The 27,537-nt window shown below is 39.8% G+C and overlaps 3 protein-coding genes across 4 annotated transcripts in view; 2 read left to right on the plus strand and 1 right to left on the minus strand.

The window, feature by feature from the left end:
* Positions 1-1,842: 1,842 nt before the first annotated feature.
* kiaa0753 (KIAA0753 ortholog) lies at positions 1,843-22,023 on the minus strand. Of its 2 annotated transcripts, none has more exons than XM_013912458.1 (18): positions 21,512-22,023; positions 19,342-19,635; positions 18,976-19,237; positions 18,723-18,832; positions 18,565-18,627; positions 18,133-18,354; positions 17,427-17,607; positions 16,647-16,825; positions 16,296-16,426; positions 15,634-15,789; positions 14,354-14,443; positions 12,642-12,729; positions 12,386-12,460; positions 12,093-12,263; positions 11,795-11,876; positions 11,463-11,583; positions 6,045-6,272; positions 1,843-2,626 (listed from the first exon to the last, which is right to left on the minus strand). In XM_013912458.1, the coding sequence occupies exons 1-18, from the start codon at positions 21,647-21,649 to the stop codon at positions 2,473-2,475; spliced, it is 2,745 nt and encodes a 914-aa protein (XP_013767912.1). In that variant the 5' UTR covers positions 21,650-22,023; the 3' UTR covers positions 1,843-2,472. The 2 variants fall into 2 exon arrangements, with proteins under 2 accessions (XP_013767912.1, XP_013767913.1); XM_013912459.1 differs by having other exon boundaries at positions 15,634-15,786; positions 16,647-16,828.
* A 135-nt stretch (positions 22,024-22,158) lies between these two features.
* txndc17 (thioredoxin domain containing 17) lies at positions 22,159-25,967 on the plus strand. The gene is made up of 4 exons (XM_005739379.1): positions 22,159-22,436; positions 24,025-24,106; positions 25,256-25,331; positions 25,455-25,967. The coding sequence occupies exons 1-4, from the start codon at positions 22,292-22,294 to the stop codon at positions 25,521-25,523; spliced, it is 372 nt and encodes a 123-aa protein (XP_005739436.1). The 5' UTR covers positions 22,159-22,291; the 3' UTR covers positions 25,524-25,967.
* Positions 25,968-26,989: 1,022 nt separating this feature from the next.
* The window catches only part of nxn (nucleoredoxin), a 69,959-nt gene continuing 69,411 nt past the window's right edge, over positions 26,990-27,537 (plus strand). The window contains exon 1 of the mRNA XM_005739380.1: positions 26,990-27,529. Within this exon, the coding sequence (XP_005739437.1) occupies positions 27,221-27,529 (309 nt within the window). The 5' untranslated portion in view covers positions 26,990-27,220. The remainder of the gene's footprint in view (positions 27,530-27,537) is intronic.

Genomic DNA, 27,537 nt, shown 5'->3' on the forward strand with positions numbered 1-27,537 from the left:
CACCTAAAGCAACATGCTGCTAACATATTCATGCATCAACCATGAAAATTGAAAACACCAGTTTCTGTAAAATCATTATGCATTGAATGCTTTCACTTTTAATTTGTTCTACAGGCTACGCTTTGTTTATCCATAGTTTCTCCTGAATATATTTTGCACATTTGAAAGAAGGGCTTTTACTTAATAATGGAACATTTTTACGCTGTGGTATTGCGACTACAAGTGGAGAGCATTACTACTTCTCCCACCCTTTGATCAACCACGGTATCAAATAAAGGTCATGCTGCTCCTCCTGCTGAAGTGAGCTATTCTGTATGTCGGCCTATACTCAACTGTATCTTACATTAATAAAAAATAAACGAAGAATATCTAGTTTTTCTAAATAACTCCGTGTTCACTCTGCCTTGTACGCACGTGTATTGAGCTTGACAGATAATCATTTCTATCTCATGATCTATCATTGTGAGTATAGTTGGCTATCTGCAAGGACTCGATTCATATAATAACTACATAACAAACAATTCAATCTGAGAGGTATTATTAATCCCAACAATGCAAAGCCGTGACAGATGCTTCCCTTCAGTCATGTATTTAATGAGATCTCAGATGGCCAATTGCGTCTCAAAACTGTCTGAAAAAAAAGGGGAAAATATGAGAATCCAAACGATGGTGGTGTCTGCGCGACAGACTGCTCAGTGATGGCCAGCATCTCAGCAGAAATCATCCCTCAGATACTTCATCTTCGACAGAACATCCCCCGAGAGGAGCAAACATGACTAACAAGCAAGGATCCATCTGTTGTAAACACTGAGCAAAACAGACCCGACTGCCACAAAGCAACTTTAACGCACCTACATGCCAAAGTGCCCCTGCGAACGTGAATATATTGCAGTCAGTGTTCTGATAATGAGTCAGCGCTGACCGGTGGCAAGGTCGAATCTCTGTGATCATTTGAAATTATAATGATGAGCAAAACTGTTCTAATTCTGGTCTTTCCACAGTAATATGTTTGTGCATGGTGGTTACAGCATTAACGCTGAAAAATCAAGGACATCCAAGTCAACCACAGTAAAGCCTCAAAGATCAAAACAATTTGGTCTTACTGTAAGATTTGCTAAGCTGCTCCCTGATGTTAAGCAGTGCTGACAAAGCAAATATACACTGATTTGTCTTTTAAACGTCTCCTGAACTATAAAAGCTAAAAATAATCATAAATCAACTCATTATTTTATGGTCTTTGATGTTTCCCAGTCGCATGTCAGAGCTACCTGCCTTACTTATACCTATGTAAAGACAGCAACACCTCCCTCACATTGAACATACCAGTTTGTATTTATCAGAGATCACAAAGGGGAAATGTGCACTGTGCATGAGACTGTTAAAGCTTGCATGCATTCTGACACCCTCATACACACAAACACGCACACACAAAAACACACAACACAGCCTGAGAGGAAATACGGGGCAGCTGATTCCGTGTGAGCTAATTCATTCAGTCACTGTATGTCCCCAATCAAAGGCTGGTCCCCACAGGCCAGTGCAGCATCTGCATGTGCCCCCATTGCTCTATCTGCCTGGCTTTCATGTTGCTCTCAAGGGACTCAGACATTTTCTCAGCCTGTCAAGTTTGTCCTGTTTAATTTGTGCTACACATTTTACCACAATTAAGAAAGAAAAGCACAGAAAAGAGAATTATTAAAATAGTTCTCAACCAAGTTCAAAAGCCTGAAAAAGGAAAAAAAAAAGAATCCCTAACCATACCCTTATCACTTTCCTTTCATGTGGTCCAACCCTCAGAGTGGACAGAGATTACAGGGATAACACATTAAATGTAGAGGGAAGTATTTTCTCTGTGCTGAGACACTTTATTTAGACATTAAAATGAATGAGAAATCAATTTACAAGACCTTAAGTGCACCATGTCCTTGGCTTTCTACATCAGTTTGGTGGAAACCGTATGCAATTAATTTATTTCCATATGCCAATGTGAAAATAATAAGTGTGAGTAATCCTCAGGGAGATTTAGACCAAGTGCAAGGGGACGGCTGTAATCTTATAATCCTCTGTAATGTTCTAATGGTCTCTCTAAGCTTATCTACACTAAACTAACTTTCCCAGAGGTATGCAAACACAGATACAGATGGACCAAAAGAAGTAATGTGACTAATGCTCCCTGTGTAACTCAACAATCTCTTCTGCCGAGCTTTACAATAAAATCTGTGATCCCAGTAAAATAAAATCATATTGTGTCATTGCAGAAGTTACCTATGAACGTGTTTTCAGACCTTTGTCTAAGATCAAATAAATAAAAACTTTCAAAAATAAAATATCTGATTGTAAAACATACAAAACTCTATATAAAAATAATAAATAATAGTAGTCCAGGGTTTGACAAGGTAAAAATTTCCATCCACAGCAAACATAATATCAAAGGTTTTAAAGATAATGCTGCATCCATAATGCTGCAGCATCCTATTGTCCGGAAAAAGCTGCAGCTGAAGCGGGTGGTGACCGGAGCGGCTGCAGGAACTCAGAGGTGAAGACGGCCTCAGCATACTCCTCCACGACATCCTGAAACTCTGCTGCCACGTCAGCCAGAGCCTCCGACAGCAACTCGTCAGCCAAGCTGTGAGAGGATAAGAGGTGCAGATGTTAGAAAACATGGTTATTTTCCTTAAATCATATATATCATGCATATAAAAAAAAAAGTCTTCTAAAATTTGAAAATGTATACGCTTCAATTTGGTAGAATTCATTTGTGGCATCAAAAAAAATCACATATGACAATGGTACTTATGTTGCTACTGCTCCTGCTATTTTTGGTCTTCTCACAAGATTTTAGGCTAGAAATTTTGAAAGACATGCAAAATAAAAAGGTCAGTGGGCCTGAAAACAATGGCAAATGCAAATCACTTGAAACGTGTCCATTGTGCGCAGTGGTTATAATTTCAAAGTAAATGTAAATCATCAGTCTTGCGTCATTATCTTCAAAAATGCAGAAGGTCAAATTAAAGCTGATTTCTCTGAACAAATGCGGTATCTGTTTTTGTAAGAGGTGCACATGCAAATCTTAGTTTAAAAACATAAAACAGAGCAAAATAACTCTGAAGCCTCGTGAACTGTGTGCAGCACCAAGCTAAATTTCAGTGTTTGATCATTATCTGGGTCAGCACACACACACACTCAGGCAGAGACTGAGGCAGGGACATAGAGGATGAGGGAAAATGGGAAACACTTTCACATATCCACTGAAACGTCAGTGCAACAAAACTATCAGAGTAATTGTGCGTTTTTGAACTCCCTGTTCCTCTGAAGGGTCATGACAAGAACACTTTGCTCACAGCACCATATAGCGAGAGAAATCCAGAGAAGAATGTGCCGCTGTGGTTTGGGAACAGGCATTATAAAATATCATTAACATCAATATACAAGGAACCGTGCTTGCCCTTCTGAATTACTCCAAGTTATCTTTATATTTAACACACCAGTGACTGCACAGTGTACCGTTTATGCTAATGTATGAAAATAAAAATAAAAAAGCAGATTTATACAAAGTGAACTAGGATCCTAGGACCCTACCACTAAGTTTTATTTACATGCATAAAGAAATTCAAATAGCTGTTTTGGCAGTGCTGACGTCTTTCTATCTTGCAATCAGTCTGTTAGCAGACAGAATGAATAAGATCCTCCAGGTGGTAAGGCTCCACAGCAGCACAGGGCTGCTCATTACCATCTCATCACACAGAAAGCTTTCTGCGCTGTGTCAGAGCAGCAGGGGTCATACTAGTCTATACGTATGCCTTCTCCGTCTCCAAAAACACTGAGATAATTGGATGGTTTCTCACGCAATATCTTGTTGTTGTTTTTTCTAAGTACATGTCTTAAAAACTTTGGCTTTTTGATGTGAAACTGATAATGAGCCAGTGACACAGTCAGCCAGATGCCATGGGTGGGACTGGACAGTTTTTCAGATCTAAACTTAAGAAAGACAGTTTATCGAGCTGTTTGGTATCCCACGCAAGTCTGTGACGCAGAGGAAAGAGGATTTCAGAAGTTTAGAACTCATATATTAAACGCATAAGTTCAATATGTTCACAATGATGGCACGAAGCCAGCGTTGCACCAGCAGCGGCCTGTCAAGTATGTAAGTTTGTGAGTGGGAGAGAAGACCGGCGGCGAACAACAGAGGCGCACTATGCAAACCATAAACTCTGCATGATCCTCTCTGAGTGAGCGCCTCCTGCTGTGCACAGTGTCCGTCAATCGCATCCAGGGACAAAATAAATAACAGAAAGGACAGATCTGCTTCAGCGTGGTTCTAGTTACAAACACTAAGCATGTCATATCATTAATGTGTAGGACAACTTAAAAAAACTCATATTTCACTCTGAAACTGCTGCAGCGTTGAAGAGACTCATTCATAGCAAATAGTTATATTAGGTGGAAAATGTCATTGTTTGAGGGCGTTCTAGATGAAACTGAACACTGAAAAAGGTCCTGCTGAGAGCTAATGCCCCTTAATAAAGATATACATGAACACTTAATGTGCATTTAGAAGGATAACTTATTCTGAGAGGAAGCTGTAACTTCACAACCAGTGTTTATGTCTGTCATCATCGGACACTGGTGCAGGACAGAAATCAACCAACATCCATAATGCAATCCTTGTTGTTGCCTGTGTGGTGGCCAAGGAAGGTAACTTCATAATTTGTGTCAAAGGAAGCAGAAACACAGTAAAGCACGCACAACAGGATCTCCTGCTCTCCATCAGTCTTATAGCAAATGAATCAGCCATCGCTGCGTTCACAATTTCAATTCACTGATTGTGTTCAAAATGACTATAAAGAGGTCAGAATGTTAGGCCATGGCAAAGAAAAATCTAACTGGGCAGCACTGCTACTTTGTCTCTCATGTTGGACCGAGCACAGACTGACTTACTCTCACATCCTATGGTACAAAGTGACATAGCAGAAGGGCCAGCAATAGCAGATTAGCATGCTAACGCAGAAGGAGATGAGTGCAACACAAGACATAATGTCCAGCTATCTATTTTCTTAACAGCATGTCCAATTCAGGGTCGCGGGAGGGCTGGAGGCTATCCCGGCTGTCACAGTACAAATGCTGGGGTACACCCTAGACAGTTTGCTAGTCTACTGCAGGGCTAACACAGAGAGAAACACAAACATAGCTGTAGATGTGAGCATGCAGTATTTTACAACCAATTAATCAATCACTAATTAACCTAACATGCATGTCTTTGGGCAGCAAACGGAGTATCTAGAAATAACCCCAGCAGGCACAGGGAATACCCACACAGAAAGGACCCAGATGGTCAGTGAATTTGAACTCTGGACTCTCTTGCTGTGAAAAAACAAGGCTAACCACTGCACTGTGCCATCCAATATACAAAGCAAAGGTAGCACTAGTGGAGATCTATGCACACATGTAATGTCACAGGTGTTAAATGTAAATGTTTCAAGCTGTTTTTCTCCTATACTGCCATGTTACATATTTACCTTTAAGCTTAAGCTAAACACAAAACAAGAAGGCTCGAGCGGTTGAGGGAGCTTATAAAAATCTTTATCTATAGCACTGTATTGAGATTCCTCCCCAGACCATACAAGCCCCACTCACACCTTGACCCATGTGACCATAATGACTCATGTGATGTTAGGATGGAGCAGCGAATTGACACCTTGGCTCACGTGACTCTAATCACTCACATAATGACAAGGTGGGTCAGTGACTCTCACCTTCAGTGGGACAACCCCACTAAGAGGTAAATTCCTGAGACTCCCTATCAGCTTTTATAACTGAAAAAGCCTCTTGGATGAAAGGTGAAACATCTTTAAAAATCTAAAAATACAACTGCAGTTGTCTTAAACTCAAGCACTTTAGACTATCACGATGACTGAGACAGATCATAACTGCAATGCATACTTCAAACACTGGTGGCAATCAGCCAGTGCAAACAAAATTCCCTGATCATGTTTATGCACATGTCTCATTAGCTTAAGTCATTATTAAAACAATCAGTTTTCTACCCGTCTGCAACGGCCCAGGGGTCGAAGCTGCCCACAGCCTCATGAGCCACAGCGCGCAGGTAAGCCTCATAGTCTTCCCGGTACTGCCGAATGCCTCTCAGCATGCTGCCTGGCACTGAGATAACAGGCGCCTTGCTTCCCTCCAGAGGGCCAGGGAACATGGTGTTGTTTGCAGGATGCTGCTCATCTTGGGATGCCTCCTCTGTCAGGCTGTTCTCACACAGGAAGCTGCGAATGTGGAAAAACAAGACGATGCTCAGAAGGTGAGACCAAGAAACATATTTTTTCAATATCTCAAAATTGTATTTTCAGTTCAATTCAGTTTTATATCATTTTAAAGGCACTTTAGGGCAGGTAAAAAGCTCATAATATTATAGAAAGAGTGAGAATCCCATTGAGAAAGCAACACGATGAGAAGATGACCTCTAAGAGATGTTTATGTGGAGAAAAGGTAACTGCAGTAGAACACAAACTGAGGGTGTAGATGATGAATTTAGGAGAGGTGTCAGAGTGCAAGCAGCTCTCTTGCTTGCCCCTTGCTCAGAATGAGCAGGGGCTCAGCTGGGCATCGCCGTGGTCTGGCTTTATAATCCTCTCTGCTTTGACAAATCAGCCTGGCTCTTGCAATGGCGCTCACTGTGCTATATTTAGTGTTGCAGCAGCTCCAAAGCAAAGTGCCTCTCTATTGTGCTCCCTGGGCCTCAGCTAAACTTGTTTCAGTGTTGACTATTGGGGCTGCAACCCATGTGGTGGCCATAAATATCAAAGTGCCAGCACAGCGAACCATGCTTCCAGTCTGAAATGGGTCGATTTACTGTTTGACAGGAAAAACAACAATTCTGTACCCTGCAAACTCGCTTATTTTTAAAGTTGCAATGGCTCCCACGCTTCTGAAAAGAAAATAGACCAGCCTGTGTTTTCTGTGAATGAAAACCATTCAGATACTTTGGCACAAAAGACCATCTGCAAAGCAAGATTGTTATGCAAGACCAATCTGTGGAAAGGTGATATGAGTGCTGAGAAAAAGATTTGCAAATTAAATATCACGACAAATTCTTAGTAATAGTTTGTTACTCTATTGTGCCGTATGAAATTCACTCAAAACTGAATGAGACATCCATGATGAACCTTCATTTCATTAATCTGTGCTTTCACAACTCTGTGTACCTTTCTGTTTGGCTAGTGCATACAAGTACCAAAATGCTGAAACACTAACAAAACATCCTCTATCCATCACGTTGTAGCACCTGCAACTTGGCCTGCACACCGGATTTACACAAACCCAAACAAGCAAGCAGCATTAGCCATTAGCGCGATCACCTCAGGTTTGTCTTCTCATTTCTCAACAAAAGCTAAAGCCACGCAGAGCCTGGCAAAGATGGGACCTGGCACAGGACGGTGCCATATGTGATATATCAAAAGGGATGCAAGCTGGGCTGAAGCTGAGTCAGATAAAACCACAAGTGGCTGAGAGATAGTAAGGGGGTGATTCAAGCGAGGCTCAATGAAGCCTCAGTGACAGCGGGGAAGATCAGTGTGGAAAGAAACAGGTGGAGGATACTGGGGGGGGGAAGAAAAAACAAAACAACAGAAACCCTCAATATTCCAAAAAGAAAATCCTCTTTTATAATATTGCACTGGACTGATTTAAATGTGGGTGCAGAACTTAGAAGACATCACAACTAAAAATCCACCAGGTTACAAAGTGACGACATACAGGAGGGGACAACTGTAGCCACAGAGGAAAAAGGTGGGAGAGAGCAGTGTGAAATAAATAAATAAAATAAATGCACGGTTTTTAATTTTTCTGAGTGAGCTTCTTATCTTTTTATTGATTTGCTTGACCAGCTGATGGAGCTGTAAGGGGGATGGGAGAGACTGAGGTTTGGGCTCCTCACCATGGATACATAAATCTTATCTGCTGCTCTGCTGATGTGTTAAAAGATTGTCTCCGTGGTTGTTTGACAGCGCTCGCACAGGCACCTGAACAAAGACACCCAAGGTAAGAAGCGCGTGCTGTTTTGGAAAGAGTATTTAGCGTGACAAAGGCAGCGTTACGCCTGGTGAGAGTCAATGGAAGTGTTAAAACCCTCTGGGCTCTCCTGTTATTACTAAAAAGTAACCCCGACTATAGTCAGCATAGATTAAAAGAAAAGAACAGAGTAGCAGCACTCACTAAATATAAAACTATTTTATTCTTTCAGTTAGTATTCTTTTGAAAACTCGCGATCAATTCTCACCTTCCTTGGCTCAGTGCTTACAGAAAACCCGCTTACTTAATACAAAAATCAGGAAACCGATAACCGATACCATGTGACAATGTCCCTCTTAGCTATCAAACAATAGCACCTAAGAAGCCTCCAGTGATAGTCACACTGAGAAAATTATGCAGCTTTATTTCCGTGGCATGTTTTTTTCCCCCATGGTGTGTATAAATATGTGTGTGAGGCATAAAATGACGAGCATGTCGCCTGATGTGTCTCTCAGGACTGAAAAATGTGGGCTGTAAACAACAACTCAGGGCTGAGACAACACACATGATGAGCTCTTTGCTCATTTTCCCGTTCCCAAATTAAACCTCACCATTCTGCTACAATGAACACCAGGACAGTCAACACTGACAGAGGATTAACACAATCCCACATCAGCACGAAAAACAAACCACATTTTTAACCACAGGTTTCGATCCGAGGGCTGCGGAAGCAACAGGAAAGAGCTGCAGTTGCGAAAAGCTGCTTATCAAAATAACTTTCCTAAATGTCTGGAAAATGATGCTCCTTAGAGAGCAACCAGTGGGATGACCTGCTGCTCTCTGGCATCAGTTTTAGAATTACCATTATTTCTCAAGACCTGATCATTTTGGTGAGAGAGGTGAACTATTTGGCAGTTGTAGTTGTGATTATTATACAAAGGGCTGCTGCGCACACAATCTGACATAACCTAAAGTTATAAAGCAACAACAGTTAAATTTAGCGTATAGACTGCAACAACATAAGGCGAGGCTTTTTAACTTACAGAGCATCCTTGGTGGTTTGCTTCCGCATTAGCTTTTCATCCCTTCATCTGCGCTGGTATGTGTTGCACTATGTGACACCTGGGCCTCTTTATCCTTCAGCACAGGTAGCCAAAGCATCTCCCTTACAGCTCAGTTCATTTTACGAAGCAACTCTGTCCCCCCCAAAGACAGCTCTATAAAACAATGTGCCTAATAAACACAATTTCTCTCCCCATCTCACTCCAAACGACTCCCTACTTCCAACTTTATTACTTCTAAGGGGGACAAAGCACTGTGAAAAAAGAGACGCTGTAGGTGGACAACAAGTTCCTTCTTGCACTTTAGAAAGAAACCAAACAAACAATCTGTCAGTGTCTTGCAGGGAGGTTTATTCTTTCGCAAGTTAGATAGTGCAGTAGTCATGGAGTAAGTGCTGAACAGGCTGGGTCATGCTTCATTTAGAGAATAGAGAATGGGGACAATATATAGAATCCTTTTTTCATATGCAAATGAGTACAATTACTACATTACAAGCAACCTCAGAGCCTAAAAATACTACGCATACAAGAGCTAATGGCACGACCACCATCAGTCTCGTCTTACTGCCTTTATTGGACTAGATAAGTTGACGAGCATCTTATGGTTAAAAAAAAAAAGAAAGAAAGAAAAAGGATTCTGTGATGGCATGTGTGACTCAGCAGACAGCGAAGCTACCCGCCCTCTGTGCTGCTGAATTTCTCTGTCAACCTCACTGATTTCACTAAGAGACTAAATCGATCTGTGTACCAACAGAAACCAGCTGCATTTTTCTCTAAGCATGACCAAGAAATTTCAAATGCTTTCAAACAAAAAAAACAAGTAGATACAGATAAAACATGCCTTGCAAAAAGCTGAAATACTGAGCCGATTAATTATTCACTGATATCTATGTGAATTTAAATTTAATTCAATTATCACCAACTGTTTTGTTATGGTACAATCGTCCCTTTTTCTGAATACACAGCACAACCGAATTACTATTTATCTTGTGATAATAACTCAAGGGGCTCAATACACACAATCACCTTGTGTGTTCTTTTATTCATAAGCATTCTAGTCAACTTGTTTACTAAGATTAGCACTTGCTTTCAAATCAAAGTGTTTTTCTATTGATCCATGTCAAAAAAAAAAAATTAAAAACAAAAAAACAAACACCAATCACATCCACTGTGATTTAATGTGTCAACCAAAAAAAACACATAAAGGTCCAGTGGGCTGCCAGCACTTGTTAGAGGAGCTGTAATTCAGACTGAGGATGAAAGTGCTGCAGACGGGTCTGTTCTGAGCTACAGTGATTTAAGGTGTTTCAGAACAAATGAGCTAGCAGTTATCAAATGACTGTCCCCGTTAAGAAGCTGGAAGGTTTGATGCCTCTAAAATGAACAGCTAATTAAAAAAAGACACCTCTTAAAAAAGCACCTGTGTTATGTTTGCCAGAGAACAGAGTTATTGCTTGATAGATGCATTAAGAACAGTTAAGCAAAGTGGCTCTTAAGGCAAAGTTTCCATCAAGTGAAGTGAACCCGAGGCAGATGAAGACTGACAGACTTTAATTTGCTAATGTTTGCAGCTTGAATTTGTTAAAAGTATCCTGCTGGCTTGTCTGTGTCAACAACTTCTAGTCCCTTCCAGTCTCTTTTCTCTTTCCTTCCAAGTTCCTCGTTAATTTAAGCAGTATAGCAGCTGCAGCTAAAGCCCTGGGCAGTGGAGGGTCTCCCTGTGGAGTCTGCTGCCAGAGTCAGGAATAGAGTCTGCCCTGGGTACAGTAGCCACCAAGTGAGTTTTGCAGGATGAGTAAGGACTCCCAGTGGAACAGTGATTACAGGGCACACACGTCATGTGGAAAAAGACTAAATGTGTATAGCTGGGAAAAAAAGAACATTAACCACTTCCTTGTCATTGAGTCTAGAGGTGCAATTAAACCAGCACTGAATTACTTCCTGTGGAAGATGCCGTTTGTTTCTCTTCATTACAGCATCAGCAACTAAAGCAAGTCATTAAAGGTAATTTGATATGTAATTTGTCTCATAAGATTTCATTAAAAGTCACCTGATACTTTCCAAGTAATTAAAATCCACCATTTACATATTTGCATTTGTTAAAAAAAGGGAGTATATCATAATTTTGTGCAATCAGGAGCATTGAGCTGAGCTATGATGACCAATAATTGAGGCTAAGACCTATAATTTCAGCTCAAATGATTGGAAAGGGAGTTAAATAGGTCAAACCTTAATACTGAGCTCCAATTAATATTCTGAGAACACTCCAAAATTTCCCTACTGATTTTTCAAGACGAATTAAACAGCAATGAATGGAAGCCGTCAGCTAAAGATGAGACATAGAAATGACTTGTGCAGTAAAGGGGAAAAGACAGAGAAACCCACCCAGTCTCGACAGGTTTCTCAAGGACAATATCCGCTGCAGAGGTCTGCTTCAGCACTGGATTTGTGAGCCTAATTGGCTGAGGAGAGGCTGGCCTGGAGCTGGGGGCATGGGACTGGGATCCTGAGAAGAAGAGAGAGAAAGCAATGTTAAGAGGGATGGGTGGAGCAAGGAGCAGACAGATAGAAAGACAAAAGGACAACAGCATACATCTGGCCTATTCAGTCATAGCACTGTCTCCACCTACAGGAAAGGTCTGGGAAATAACTTTCTAGGCTTTGCACTACATTTTTGTTTAAGTGCAGAAATTGTCTTTTTTTTTTTTTTTTTTTACCTGCTGGTCCTGGTTGTTTCAAGTAAAGAGGGTCTGAATAGGTGATAGAAGCAAACCGTCTCCTCACTTCCTCCTGATCCCGCTGTCAGAGACACACAGAGAAGCAGATTCTATAAACACAGCATCCTACTGACAAAGAGCCTTGTCAAACAAATTGAACGGTGTAATCAAGTCTGGAAAATGCATCAGTATGCAGACGCAGACCACAGCTGTCATAACAGCTCATTATAAACACTAAACCAGTAACCAGTGACCTTTCAAATTCCATAGTGACCTTTCACTGGTGGGTCCCTCTCACCTGTATCTCCTCCATACGAAGCAGCATACTCTCCAGGGTTGGGGCCTGCAGCATGTCCTGGGCCATGCCCTGCAGCTGTCTGTCTGTCCTAACTGTCCACGCCACCCAGGCGGTGTCCTCTAACAAATCGTCCAGCAGCTCTTCACTCAGCTGCTCAGCACTTTCTTCTGCCTGTAAATGGCAATAATTACAAAAAAAAAAAAAAAAATACAAGTGTTCTGAGTTTAGCTGCACAGTTTTTAAATCATTGCCATGATAAACTTAAATGTCAAATCTCCTGTAGTGAAGCTCACCCTCTCTGCGGCCTGTTCAGGCACTCGACTCCTCAGTGGAGAGTTCATTCTGTTGTTCCTGGACTCACCAATTTGCTGAAGGCACAATAAAAATCTCAGTTTATTTTACGAGGCAAATCTGAAGCCAAACACACGCATACACACAAACTTAGATTTATTTAATCATTCACATGCAACAACTGTCACCCTTGTCTTTAGGAGGTTTATAAAAGGAAGAAATTCTGGCACTAGCTGGACAGCAGATAAGTCCTCCTACCTGGGCTTCATCCAGAAGGGGCTGAATTCTCTCTCTGGCCTTCTGCTCAGCTCTCTCAGCCCACTGAGTTGGCGAGACAACTTCAGACCTGTGAACCAAAACACACCCACACTGCAAGCTGTTACAGAAGAAGTTCTGAAGCTGAGCTGCTTTAACTTAAAGACACAAAAAAAAATAAAAATAAATAAATAGTATTTACATAAAGTATAGTTAAAAATATATTTGGAATTTTAGCCCACCTTGGGTTCAGAATTAATTAAAAAGATTGAATTTCTCTGATTAAGAAACAAAAAACTTTCTGCCAAGATTTTAAAATAACTATCCGTTTGAGTCGAATAAAACATTCTCATTACTGGAAATGCATGAGAGAATTAATTAATCATCACTATCAATCATTATCATTGACGGCCAAATGTATTCACACACAATAGAAATAGTCATCAGGCTCAGTGTTTTTTTTAATTATTCACATTAATCTGTAATTATAATAGGCATATAAGGTCAAAACTGTCAAACTCTTTGCTGGCATTAAATTGAATGGTTACGTTCACTGTTGAAACCAATTTTAAAAAAAGCCATAAAGGCTGACATGCCAGTTAAGAGTTTCACCAGCTGAGAGCAGCTGGAAGCATAAAAGACTCACTAAGTCTGACATAAGCATTTTATTCAAAATGCAGCCTGTTGATTGTATTGATGTCTATTGTGTCCAACTTATCACCTGTAAACAAGTGAAGCAGTTTAGTGCTTTTACTTGTCACAGTGGCAGGAGGAAAAAAAATCAGATATAGTGACTCGTTATACATCTAATTTAAACACTTTAACACTTTTCTGCAGCTTTCTTTAACTTTAAAACAAAAACAAACAAACAAACAAACAAACAAACAAACAAAAAGAACCTGCCATGGGTATAACACACAGGCAAAACAGATCTGTAATAATGGTGAATTTTCATTCAATTTTCCATGTAACACACTATGTGCAAATTTGTTAATGTTACGTAGCCCATAAAACTATAGAGGCTGCATGTGTTCTTAATTAACATTACATGTTTCCTGCAGTGGTATTCCCCTCTTGACAAGGTGAGTAAATAAAGAGCAGGCCTACACGTCTTTGTGACAGAGAACACAGTAGCGTTAACCCACACATTCACAGTAGTGTAATTAAGTGTTGACTTTGCTCTGTGCACATTGCGTTTTGTTGCCAGCCTTTTAAAGTTGGGCTCTCCAGTGACTAATTAACAAATACACAATGGTCTATAGGAACATATGCTCTCCTTGGTGCTGAATGGATGCGCTGCAATCACAGTCTGCATTATTTTCCACTCATTGTTTTGTTCTGTTGTCAGTAGATAATGTTGCCCATGTTGTAATTCCCAGAGTAAATGCTCCTTTGATTGTGAGCACAATGAACCGAGTGGGAAATGTTTTTCTTCTTAAACAGCATAAATGCCAAGTATTTACAAAGGTTAAAGGGCAAGTGCATATATCGCTATATATACACACACACTGTACTTACTTTTTTATGTCATTAATTAATCCCTTTTATTTCGGTCAGAGGGAGTTTGTTATTATCCCATAGTGTCTGCAGAGGTTGCAATTAGGGGGCACATGAAATAAAAAAGTTTTTTGGCTATATTAATATTCACCATGACTTTAAGCCTTCATTACCTTGGATCCAAATCTGCTAAAACAATAATTTTAGTAGTACTGTACCTTAATCTCTGAATGCGTTCAGCCTCTTCTTTACTCAGCTGGTTCAGCTCTTGCAGTCTCTGCGCAGTCATCTTATCTAGCCAAGCTTTCCTGCATCACCCAGGCAATCATCAAATGAAGCAAAATGTAAGCTCAAAGAAGCTTTGCACATAAATAATTTATAATCCTCATCTTTAATCACGCTGATAGCCACTGATTAATAAGAAAGCACAACTGCAGTAATTAAGATTTGATTAAACGGAGACATATGTGGAACACTCAATCAATGAGGTGCTTATAAAACAGGCAAACTATTAATCACTCAAAAAGAGAAATGGCCTCAATCTAGCTGGCACCTAGATTAATTTATTGGAAAGAATTAACTTTGAATTAGAATCAGAGTATTGCCTCTGGCTCTCAGCAAGTGGGGTCTGACATAAAGGTTAGAAATGGCTCTCTGAATGTTCTCATTAATGTTCCTTTTTCCTAGATTCCACCCATGTGGCATTTTGCTATGACAGATAATCTAATGTGAGAAGCAGAAATGACACAGATTACAAGGTAATCTGAAAAAAGATATTTATAATAAGTAGAAGCGATAAAAGCTGGGACAGGCAGATTTTTCACCATCAGGCAAAAATTCCTAACTAAACTTCTGCATATTAGTTGGGCTCCATTATCAGGTTTTAAGAAAACCTAGCCAATTATATTAGATTCTGGCCAATCAGAGGTCCTTTCAGAGAGTCAAAAAGTGCAGATGCACATGCAGATCACTAGTGCATCTGCATCCCTAGAGAGAAGAAAGCCTGAGCCAGTGTTGGAAAATATTGCAGGAAAAGTTGACGGTCCCTCACTAGCAACAGCTGCCTCTGGCCTGCAACGCACCACAGTAACAGGAAAACAGACTTATCAAAACACATTTATATCTAATATTATGGTCACAGGTCCTGCTCATACGGGAGCCAAGTTTTTGCCTTTTTTCCACTATCACTGTAAGAACAGCCATGAAGGATGTGTAATTTATGGTTCAAAGCTTTGATTTTATATGTAACATCTCAGACTGTTATCATGAAAGCAAGAGTAATTAGGCCTTTTTCTAAACTAAACCAACCAGCTTACACATAGCTTCTGCAATGGGCACAAGACTGTGATCATCTGCAGAGAGCGAGCTTAGGACAGAGGAGAGCTGATGGAAGAGAGATTAACTTTCACATTTTATTTCCCTATTGTTCCCGATTACTGCCAACCCGTGTATTTAAAATAAGGTTAAAAAAAAAAAAACTTTGGGAGCTAAGGTTCACCTTAATGCTTCATGCTGAGCTTCTTTCTTCCTTTGTGAGCTTAGGCCTGGCTCAGTTGCCAAACTACCTCCAGGCCTCTGCTTTGGAGGGTCTGGTGAGGATTTCACTGGAGAAAAGAGACAACGAGGCTCTGGTCTTCCCCTCTGTGGGGATCTGCTGATAGCAGAGAATGATGAATGGGTTAAAAAATGTAAACAGAAAGATGCTATATTACACAACTCAATGGAAAGCGAAAGAGCAATTTTTATTTTGACACTTACATCTCTTATACTATATTTACCAAATTAATTTTTTTTTTCTTCGGATTTTCCTTATAAGCAACTGTCATCAATGAAAAATGAAAAATTTGGTGCATATGGTATGTGCTGCACTTTACCAGTAACATTGAATACAATCTACAATCCTATAACGTATACAACCTCTTAGTCCATCAGATAATCTGATTATGCCTACTTGCATCCACAATTTGATTGAAATTCATAAAGAGATAATTGTGTAAAATGGTCTTTTTTTTTGGGGGGGGGGGTTGTCCACACATATTATTTCATACTAAATGTAAACTGTTACCTGGAGATCAGCGTTTCAGACATTAAAGCAGTACTTACATAATGAAATTAATCATCGAGTGAGCCGAGGACTGCACAGAGAGATAACAGACTCACCGTTGTGGAGGAGGAGAGTGAGGAGATGTAGGTATCCAGGGCACAGAGTGCTCTTTTTGAGGGAGCTGGTTCACTCTGAGCCGAGAGGAGACTGTAGGCTGCTGGAAGCCTGTATCTTGCATCTGATTATGCTATAATAAAAATAGAAAATAAATATTTAATTATTAGTTTACATTAACCTCACATTGGTTACGTCTGATCATTGGTTAAAAATAAATAAATAAATAAATAAATAAATAAATAAATGTTTTCACAGGGTATGATATCAAACAACAAATCATGTTGCTAATAACATGTTATTAAGCGTTCTCTGTGTCTTGTGAAATACTGAGTTCAGTACAAGCCCAGCACCTTTATTGTTTCAGCCGTTTTTCTCTGAGAGGGCAGCTCTTTTCTGCTGTTAGTATTGGTCTGGGATCGTCTCTGCAGCTCCCTCTGCTGGACGAGGCTCTCCAGGCCAGACCGCAGCACCTCTCTTCTATTGAGGGGCTGTTGAGTAGTTTTGGGTTTCTGGGAGGCCATTCTCTTATCTGCTGACAAAAATAAAAAGTTAAACAATTTATTTGTTTTGATCTTAAGTTCAAACTAAATAAAAGTCAAAACCAAACAAGATTCTTTATCCCTTTCAGTACAATTCAATTAAGTTGAACCCTGATGGGAGCAGACAACACCACCGATTACAGAATTTGCCTGCACTCTTGACAGCCAGGTGGATGTGTGGTTTAGGTTCAGGTTTCTAGGGAGATCTAGATTGCAGATGAGGCTCACTCTAGGTGTTTATATCATCACTGCCTCTCAGCCCAATAATACCCAGCAGGACTTAACTGCTCATATACTAAACAGCAGGGGACCAAATGCCAGAGTTCTGCACTTTAAATCTTGTTTTCCTATCACTTCCTGGCTCCCTGATCAATTTTAAGCCTGGGTACAGCAATTTACGCACAGTGGGAGGCCCCAAGAGAACCGCACAGAAGCCCTTGGAGGGCTTTTATATACATAGGAGAGCAAATGGTTTGTCCTTCGTCAGCAGGCCTCTATCAACAAGTAGGTCTTAAGTTGAAATGATAATCATTAAACAACACCCAGGAAGTCTACATTAATAAATACACAAAGCTAGTAAACAGTGCTCACCATGGAGGCCTCTTCTGGGATTTTTTGCTTTGCAAGGACCTCGAGCAATTCCTTGCAGTTTGGGACGCCTGGGTGCAGTCGTAGGAGACTTGCTGCGATGAGGAGATTTCCTTTGCGGAAGGCATGCTTGAGCCTGCATCGTTCTGAGCATCTCTTGTTTACTGAGAGCAGAATCCAAAGTCTATTAAAAATGAAGTGACAGCAAAGCCTGAGATTATTCACTCAATTCAAAAAATATATATTTTCCTAAAATAAGTTTTACTTTTAGACAAATTCCACTAAATATTGATTAATCCTGCAGCACAAGTCATCTATGTTTACAGTAATATCACAAATAAACAATGTAACAAAGAAAATAACATGTAATAAAAATATATGATGCATCTGGAAAAATCATATCATTTAGGCATATTAAAATCGTATTACTACTTCGATCTGTGACCTAGAAACAGTAGCAGATACAGAATCTGTTCTTGTAATGCTCTGCTAAACCTGCACTGCAGTTAGTTGGAATTCATGCATGAATATTTGCCTTTATTAAGTAAAATAAGAAAGTAGGTTTAAAGTCGGGACCAATACAATACTGCACTGGTTTGCCACATTGAGCTTCTTTCTGCTGATTGTTTTTGCATTGTCCAGGAGCCAAGTCTACACTAGGAAAACACACATCACTCTGTGAATACAGCGGTTACATCGTGATCCTTACCTCTAGTTTCTGCAGGATGTCAAGGGCAGTCTCAGGCACAGCTGAGCCCTGGTCCACTTCAACTTTAGCTGAGCACAAAGAGAGCTGGCGAATCAGCTGCCCCAGTTCTTTGGAATAAGGAGGCACTTTGCTGTGAGACAGATCAGAGAGTTGATGGATAAAAGCCTGTAAAGCCCTCAGTGCCCCACGATGTGCAGCTGCAAGCCTGTTTATTGCCATGGACTGAAAGTAAAAGAGAATGCAAATAAATTAAGAACAGAAATGTCAACTTTTTTTTTTTAAACAAAACTCCTTCATAAAAAAAAACAAAAAACTCCCTCTTAACAATAAAAAACCTTCGGCAGAACCGAGCTCAGGAGGGGTGGCCATCTGCCGCGAGTGGCTGAGGCAGAGGGGAGAGCCATGAAGTTCAAAATGTGACTTTCTTCTCACCTTTTTAGCATCCCACATTTTCTGGCTTCGTAGTTTTTCTATATCTTCTTGTATCTCTTTTACCTGTTAAATAATGTGAGAGAACATTGTCTAGAGGAGCAGAGCAAAAGGAAATCCAGTGACAAACATTTAATGGCATTCAATAGAAATTTAAGTACCTGTTGCTGCAGAACATAAATAATACGAGCTGAGCGAGCTGCCTGTTTCTGTCTGCGTATCTCCAACTTGTTTTCCTCTTCAGGTTCTAATGACTCCTGTATTTTCTCCCCTGTTGTTTAAAAAACATTGTGCATTATTTATCAGCATCATGCATTAGTAGTGAAATCATAGGAAAAGTGTGATCATTGCAATGGGTTCCAAAATTATGATTACACTCCATGCATTTCAAGTTATAGGTGTCTTGTGGGCTACCTCTGTTAGCCAGCTCTTCCACTTTCTGAATATACAGTTCCAGTTCATTTTGCAGCCTGTGGATCTCGTGGCTTAAAGGTGCCTCTTTGTCTCCTTCTACCTGCCTAAGGCCAGGGTCTCTGGTTGGGGGTGAGCGGCTCATTCGAGGCATGGATGAAATAGGATGTTTCTGGGATGTGTGTTGTTTGGCTCCAGCTACAGTCACCTTCTCTTTTGGACTGGATGCTTTTGACATCATCTTACTTGGACTTGCTGCAAACTCCTATAAAGAGAGGAAATAAACTTCATTTGCTAAACAGGCACAAACAATTAATTTCATATTATATAAACAAGAATGTTATTATAGACAAAAAGTAATTAAATTACCTGACGGAGTTCTACATCACTTGTTTCAAAGAGTGAGGCCTCCTGAGAAGGTTTGGCCGATAATTTTGTCAGCGATTCAAGGCGCCTTCGTCTTAGATCTCGCTTGGCCTGCTTAACAGCTGCCTGAAGCCTCTCCTCAGAGAGTGTGGTGAAGCTGAAAGAGCTTCTGGCGCTATCCACATTTTCCTTAACTTCTGATACAGGCAGCAGTCGCTCTATCACAATGGGGACAGGCAGGCCGACATGTGTGGCACGGTTTCTAGTACTTGCAGGGACGGTGTCATTGAACAGCAGCTGTGGTGTGCAAGACAGAAGTCAGTTTTATCTGGTATAATCAGTCATTATGATTAGACACAATCAGATATATTTATCAATAACAGGTATTTAGGAAATGGTGTCATTGCATATAGTTGTGGTCAGAAGGATAAATACAATCATTAGGGAACATGGAACCAGAATTACCAAGAGATTCATACGATAAAGTATACCATATCATATAAATGTCGTAGTAATTTGGGGCTTTTAATGATTTCTTTCAACAGATGAGCAGATGGAATAATAATAACATCCTCTTTGTGTGAAAGCTAGATTGTTGAAACTTGGATACAACTGGATGTTGAACAGGACCATGATCTCAAACACACATCAAACCTGATTTTACAAAGGATAAAACAGGCTAACGTGAAGCTTTTCGAATGGTCTTCCCAAAGCTGTGAACTTAATCCTGATGAATATTTGCGGACTGTGTAGGCTCATGCCAGGAACCTAACCAATTTAAATTAACTCTACCAATTTTATCAAGAAGAGTGAACAATTATTTAGACAGAATAATGCCAGAGGCTTGGGGGTGTATGTATATGTTTGAGCCTATATGTATAATATGTGTATTAGATGGCATTCAAATATTCAGAAAATGCACCTAATTCTAGTGCGACCATCTCCAGGTCTCACTACCATCTTGTAAACCTTCCTGTAAATCCTAATGAATGAAGCCTTAACTTGATGCTCAAATGAAATGAATGAATGAATTTTATAGTACCATATCACTCCATTAGAGCACTTCGCTCTCACACTGCAGGCTTAGTTGTTTTTCCTAGAGTATTTAAAGGTATTTAAAAGAAGAATGGGAGGGAGAGCCTTCACTTTTCAGGCTCCTCTTCTGTGGAACCAGCTTACAGTTTGGATTCGGAAGACAAACACTATCTCTACTTTTAAGATTAGGCTTAAAACTTTCTTTTTTGCTAAAGCATATAGGTAGGGCTGGATAACGTGACCCTGAATCCTCCCTTTGCAATAGGTGCAGGCTGCTGGAGGATTCCCATGATGCATTAAGCATTTCCTTTCAGTCACCTTTCTCACTCACCATGTGTCAACAGACCTCCCTGCATTGAATCACACTTGTTTTTAAATTTCTGTCTCTCTTACAGAGCATGTCTTTTGTCCGGCCTTCCTTCTCTCACCCCAACCGGTTGCAGCATATGGCCGCCCCTCCCTGAGCCTAGTTCTGCCTGAGGTTTCGTCCTGTTAAAATGGAATTTTTCCTTCCCACTTTCACCAAAGCACTTGCTTATAGGGGGTCATATGATGGTTGGGGTTTTTCTCTGTATGTATTATTGTAGGGTCTACAAAGCGCCTTGAGGCGACTGTTGTTGTGATTTGGCGCCTATAAATAAAACTGAATTGAATTGAAATTGAATCCAACTAAAAACAGTACATGAATCTCTGGTAAACTTCACTAAGGCGCTTTACTTTGACACCAAGCTATTTACAAACATTGTGATATGAACATAGTGATATGCTTCAAACTGAAGTCTTACAAAAATCTTAAAAATGAAGAGAGAAAGGGTATTATCACAAACGCTTCACTCGCGTCTCCACCTCTTTTTCATTACTTTGAATGGTTGATCCCGGGTATTTAAATGTCTCTACCTTCACTGCCTCTACTCCTTGTAGCGATAAATATTATGACTTTCAGGACTGTAATATTCAGATTTATTGTTGACATTGTGCTGCACTCTAGGACCAGCTGATCTCAATCAACCAGCTCCAGGTCTGTGTATGTATCACTAGTATGTGGTCTTAGCTTTTCCATTTCAAATTGTATATATGCAAAGATGAACTGCATATAATAAAGATAGATGAATATTATCAGACTTTCAGTGCTGTTTACCTTAGTGTGGGAGATCCCAGCCGTTAAACCGCTGCGGCTGTGAACATTTCTGGTTGATCCTAAAGCAACCCAGTCTCTCTCTTCGCTCTGCTTTCCTGAGAAAATCCCGGGACCACTTTGCAGGGATTGTGCAGTCATTACAGCGAAAAACAGTTGTCACTGTAGTAAACAATACTAAATGTTATGCTAATGGGAGCTAATTTTGCTAACATAAAGTTAATCCAATCCAGAAACTAAATTCAGGCACTTCGCCGTCGTTAATAATCAGTTCTTCCACTTTCTGTATATAAATCATAAGTCAGCTATACGCACCGAGTGGCTAATTGAAGCAAAATTAAAATACAGGACCTCGTTAATCTCTTAAATTTTAAATTTAGCTTCTCAACAGTTTGAAACGGCGCCATGACAACAACACAACCCTAAAGACGGAAGTAGTTTTTTTTTAACTACGGCTTGTCAAATAAGCCAAAAATCAACGCAAACGCTTTATAATGACGTGTGATAGAATAGGCATTCTCACTAAATATATCACATATGATATATCATATTTAAATACTGGAGAATAATTAAGTGTATAAATAAGAAAGAATATATTACAATGCGATTTCTTTTAGCGGTTACTTTAAGAACTTTTTCCACAGACCGGAAGTAGGCGTCGACTTAAGAGTATTGCTACCAGGACCAAAGTTCAGAGAAGCTGCATTGATTATTACACTTGCAGCACGGGTTAAATTTAGCAGTTTAAATTTGTGCTTTGTCACATTAGCTTTGGTTAAAATAATGGCCCATTACGAAGAAGTAAATGTACACGGGTATGATGAATTCTGTCGGGCTGTGTCTGAGAGAAAAGGGAAGGATATTTTTGCTTACTTTTCAGGAGATAAAGACAAGCAAGGAAAGAGCTGGTGTCCAGATTGTGTCAAAGGTAACCTCAGAAATCTTATACTTGGATATATTACGCAACTTACAGCCACAGCTGCTATTCTCACTGTTTTGTCGTGACTTTTTTGGTCTTAAAGACTTTGATATTTAAATGCTGCTTGACTTAGCTTTGGCTACAGTGTTAGTGATAGTGCACTCTTTTAATGGCATATTATATAGTAAAAGCATAGACATTAATCTGTCGTTATGTATTTAACGCAGTTTAGGTTTACATATAAGAAATTAGGTTTACTTAAGGATTTTACACTCACCTGCCTCTGTTTTGTACACAAGGTGATTTAAATACTGAAATACTGCACGGTTTTTGCTGTTGCCTGACGTGCTGGTCTGAGTGTTTCAGAAACTGCTGAACTTTGGGGATTTTGCTGCACAGCCAACTTTAAGGTTTACAGAGGATTAGGGCTGATTTCTGGGTGAAAATGATTTAGAATGGCCAAACTGCTTCGAGCTGATAGGAAGACAGCAGTAACTCAATGAACCACTTGCTACAGTCATAGAATGGAGAAGAGTATTTCTAAATTCACAACACATCAAAGCTGGAAGGGGATGGGCTACAGCAGCAGATGACCAGACTATGAACAGGAAAGGGAGTCTATAATTCACGCAGGCTCACCAAAATCAGGCAACAGAAGATTGAAAAATGTGTCCTGGTCAGAGTCTCAATTTCCTCTGTGGCATTCAGATCTTAGGGTCAGAATTTGACATAAAAAATGAAAGCAAGGATCCATCCTGTCGTGTATCAAAGGTTCGGGCAGATGGTGGTGTAATGCTGTGGAGGATATTTTCTTGGTACACTTTGGGTCCCGTAGTACCAGCTGAGTATCATTTAATCAGTAAGCACATCCATCCCTTTATGACCACAGTGTACCCACCTTCTGGTTGCTGCCTCCTGCAGGACAATACACCATGTTACGAAGTTTAAATCATCTCGAACTGGTTTCTTGCATTTGACGCTGAGTTCACTGTACTCAAATCACCTTCCCCAATCGCCAGATGTCAATTCAACAGAGCACCATAAAATGTGATTAAATGAGAAATTTACATCATGGATGTGCAACCTTCAAGTCTGGAGCAACTTTGTTATGCAGTCAATATGGACCAAAATCTCAGAGGGATGTTTTCAGCACCTTGTTGAATCTATGCCACAAAAATAGTGAAGCTCTGTAGGCAAAAAGAGGGTCCAGCCCTGTGCTAGCAAGATCTACCTAATAAAGTGACCAGTGTATGTGCATTGAAATTACAGAATGTATGTATGTATGTATGTGGTTTAGTAAATCATTTCTACACAAAAGTTTTAATTAACCAGGTGAAATGAAGAGTTTGGATATATTCTGTCTTTTTTGAATGTGACAGTGTTATTTAAATGTTATATAACAATTAAATTTTTTCACAAATGTGATTGTTATGGATGGAAAATTTGTCTAAAATGAAAAGGAAAGTAACGACATTGCTTATTACTGTTGAGATTAGAACTATTGAAAAATAACAAGTCGAGTTCTTTCTTAGCATTTCTTTATCAAAATTGCATAAAGAGCATTTTGTGCTTCATCCTGTGACTTCTACCTTTCCAGCCGAGCCAGTTGTAAGAGGACAGCTGAGTCACCTTCCGGAGGGCTCTGTTTTCATCTACTGCCAAGTTGGAGAAAGAGCCTAGTCAGTATTTTATGCTTCCTTTTTCCAGCATGTTGTGAGAAGCTGTTATTATTTCTAACTCTTTAGTCACACAAATGTCACGCGCTGTCACCACTATAGCACATCATGGTGCAGTTAACAGACTAAGCTTTATTTCATGTTTACTTGTTGAGAATCGCAGGTAGCCTGTCAATAAAAGGATTTTACTGTGGCAAAAAAGCTTGATAGTAACTGACTGAATCTCCGTTGTAAAGTTATATAGAATTAAAAGATACATGAAACATGATGTCATTTAATTGAAATTGAAACCGATCATTGTTCTGATCAGAATTTATATTTTCATTTTCTTCAGCTGACCACAGAGCCAGTTAAACATTTCTTCTTTGGTATAAAGTGCTGTGATATTTAACATCTTCCGATGAGCTCTCATTATCATGAGACCAGTTTACAGGAGAGACTGGCTTTTAAAGTTCCCCACCCAATTTCTAAACTAGAGAAGACTGGTTTCTAGTACTGTGTACCTTCAGAGTGGGCTGAGGCACATTCTGAACCTTTACATGCATTTTATACTAGGAGACTTTAACTCTTTGCTACTTTTGCTATTTTCTTTCTTTGTTTGCTTTAACTAACCATACTACTTCTGCTTATGTTTTATTCCCTAATGTGAATGGAGTGTTATCATTGTGTATTGCATACATAAATCACTTTTGTAGTCTTATTGACCGCTCTAACCAACTCAAACCACTTTTATAAACACTAATGCACATTAATGATATACTGAGTGCTGTTTTGGGGGTTTATTATCTTGCTCAAAGACACTTTCACATGCGGTCTGGAAGAACCAGGAATGGAAACACTTCAGTAGTTAATTAAGTTTTAACTTAACCTTTTAATTCTTCTGGAAGCAGTAAGGAAGCACAAAGTTTATCTGCAGTGTGAGAAAGACATAGTTGTTATTGACGACTGTTTACTGTTTCTGTTTAAACAGTATGCTGTGCAAATATGCAATATCCGTTTTTGCTGTGATAATGTTTTTTTTGCCTCCCAAGAGCCATTTGTTCACATGAATGTAAAAATGTGTTTCAATGCATAGTCCAAAGTCTTGTTATGTTATTAAATGTTGTACTGTTAACTTTTAAAAGCTTCCTAATAATGTCTTTCTCACTCCAGTTGGAAGAATCCAAAGAACGATTTCAAGGAGACACTGAAGTTGACTGGAGTTCCCACACTGCTGCGATATGGCACAGTAAGAATGCATTTACCTTTATTTGTTTATGTATTTATTTAGTTAGTTATTTGTTTAATAAGGCAGCTAATATTGGATATTTCTGTAATGTTAAGCGTCGTTTCTGTGTAATCTTTGTTTCAGCCTCAGAAGTTGGTGGAGGAGGAATGTTTCAAAGCAGACCTGGTGAAGATGATGTTCACCGAGGACTGAGGAATACTGCGCTGCTTTCATCACTCAACAAAAGTTCAACATTTCAGCACTTCCCCTCCCCCTAAATATAATTTAAAAGTGAAATATCTCCCACTTTGATTCTGATAGAAATCAGAATTTGTTTAAGTTTGCCCCTAAAACAATACTGACTTGTTTAGGTAATGCCTATGAGATGCACGCTTTACTTGCTACCATCTTAGTACTCGAATTCTGTGATGAACTGGTGGACACTAGTTTGTGGTGAATCTGTCTTAATATTTTTATTTTATTATTATTGTGACTATTGATTTCTTTAACTTTGTTGTTGCTGTGGCTTTAAATGGAGTGACACTTATAGGAGTAATTCTTTGGGTTCCTCTTTTGATCTGTCATATATGTCTGACCATGTTTTTGTTGTGCTGTTGTGGGTGATGGATATACATGGTAAAGTTCACATACACGATGTGTTTCAGTTGTTTTTCATCTTCTATGCAACTTCGAAATAGCTGAAGCTGTGCCAGAACTTTTCATGAGTCATTCTATGGAAAATTAGTGAGTGTCACACCCTCAGAATCAGTACATTTTTGTCATACAATAACTTTTGCAAGATAATGAATGTTCATATGTCATACTCCAAAAAACAGTCTGAGATAGAGCTCGTCAAAGTGCAAGGGTGATTTAAAATTTGGATCTTTTTAGTTTTCCTTTATTTATTTTATTTTATTTTTTGTCACTCTGGAACACCCATAACATAATAGTTACATTAGCTACCAACATCAGATCTTTCCAGGCTGAAAAGCATGTTTAATCTATTAAAAAACTGGAACCAAATTCAATTTAAACCCACTCCATTTGTCACGATCTAAAGCCAAAAGCTCTTTTTTGTTTCAGGATGATCAGTTAGTAGTTATTAGTTTAAATATTTCAACACAAACTTGATGTCAGCAACAGAAGAAAACATTGCTACTTTTTTTGGTTTCCCGGGTTTCCGAACAACCCCCGGAACAAAACGAAAAGGGAAAAAAAATACTTATTTTAAAGCTGTTGTAATTACGAATCAGCTGACTGCGAGGGGATCAGATAGGAACTTTTCTGTGTGATGTGACTGACCCTTGTTTTCTTTTGTGAGGACTAGGTGGCAGCACATCCACAGGAGTTGAGTTTAGTCTCACCCCCAGTCTAAATAGAAATGAGTAGAATTTTATTTACAGTTGTCTAAAGAAAATTAATCGACTCAAATTTAATGATGTTTGCAAACACAAGACTAATGCGATTCTGGAGGTCAAGCCCGGAAAACCGCTGTTATTATTCTGAAAATTTAACAAAATTAAAAAAAGAAACCCATAAACTCGGAAATTAAAACAATTCAGCTGCAAGTGCAGCTTTTATTGCATTTGAAATCCATAAATTGATTAAAGTGGATTCCTTACAAACAGAATGATAAATATTGTGACAAAATTGTGTGCTTTTCTCTTAAAAGAGCGCAACCGCTGTTGCAGTCAGGGCGATTTAAGCGGAGCGCATTCCTGCACAGCGCTCGCACCGGAGGACGAGCAGCGGTGAACACAGAGACCGCAACGCCTCGCCGGGGCTGGGAGCTCACCTAAAACCTCAAATTGGAGGTGGAGGAAGTGCTGGGTGTCGCTTGAACATAGCGGTTACATGTACAGCGGTTTCGGCTGAGGGTAACGTTGTGTGTTCGAGGACTGTACGCTGCGATGTCGGAGTTTCTGGTGAGTCTACTCGGGGAGCGGCTCGTCAACAGCGAGAAAGCCGAGGTGGACGTGCAGTCTCTGGGCGCGAAGCTGTCCCTGGTCGGGCTCTTCTTCGGATGCAGCCTGAACGCCCCGTGCAAGCAGTTCAACGGCAGCCTGTGCGAGTTTTACAGCAGGTTCAAAAAGACGTCTGAACATAAGGACAAATTGGAAATCGTCTTCATCTCGTCTGATCCGGATCAGAAACACTGGCAAGACTTTTTGCAGGAGATGCCATGGCCTGCGTTACCTTTCAAAGACAGACACAAAAAGGTAAGATG

The sequence above is a fragment of the Pundamilia nyererei genome, unplaced genomic scaffold, assembly GCF_000239375.1.
Source record: "Pundamilia nyererei isolate P.nyererei 1_Seehausen unplaced genomic scaffold, PunNye1.0 scaffold00091, whole genome shotgun sequence".
Classification (NCBI taxonomy): domain Eukaryota; kingdom Metazoa; phylum Chordata; class Actinopteri; order Cichliformes; family Cichlidae; genus Pundamilia; species Pundamilia nyererei.

Bases quoted from the DNA above. Each gene is read 5' to 3' on its own strand.
- kiaa0753 (XM_013912458.1), bottom strand. From the start codon at position 21,649: ATGACTGCACAATCCCTGCAAAGTGGTCCCGGGATTTTCTCAGGAAAG. The intron at 14,444-15,633 runs GTGAACCTTAGC...TGGGTGATGCAG, and splicing joins GCTCAGCATGAAGCATTAAG to GAAAGCTTGGCTAGATAAGA. The intron at 12,461-12,641 runs GTAGGAGGACTT...TTGTGCCTTCAG, and splicing joins CCCTTCTGGATGAAGCCCAG to CAAATTGGTGAGTCCAGGAA.
- txndc17 (XM_005739379.1), top strand. From the start codon at position 22,292: ATGGCCCATTACGAAGAAGTAAATGTACACGGGTATGATGAATTCTGT. The intron at 22,437-24,024 runs GTAACCTCAGAA...CTACCTTTCCAG, and splicing joins GTGTCCAGATTGTGTCAAAG to CCGAGCCAGTTGTAAGAGGA. The intron at 25,332-25,454 runs GTAAGAATGCAT...TCTTTGTTTCAG, and splicing joins CACTGCTGCGATATGGCACA to CCTCAGAAGTTGGTGGAGGA.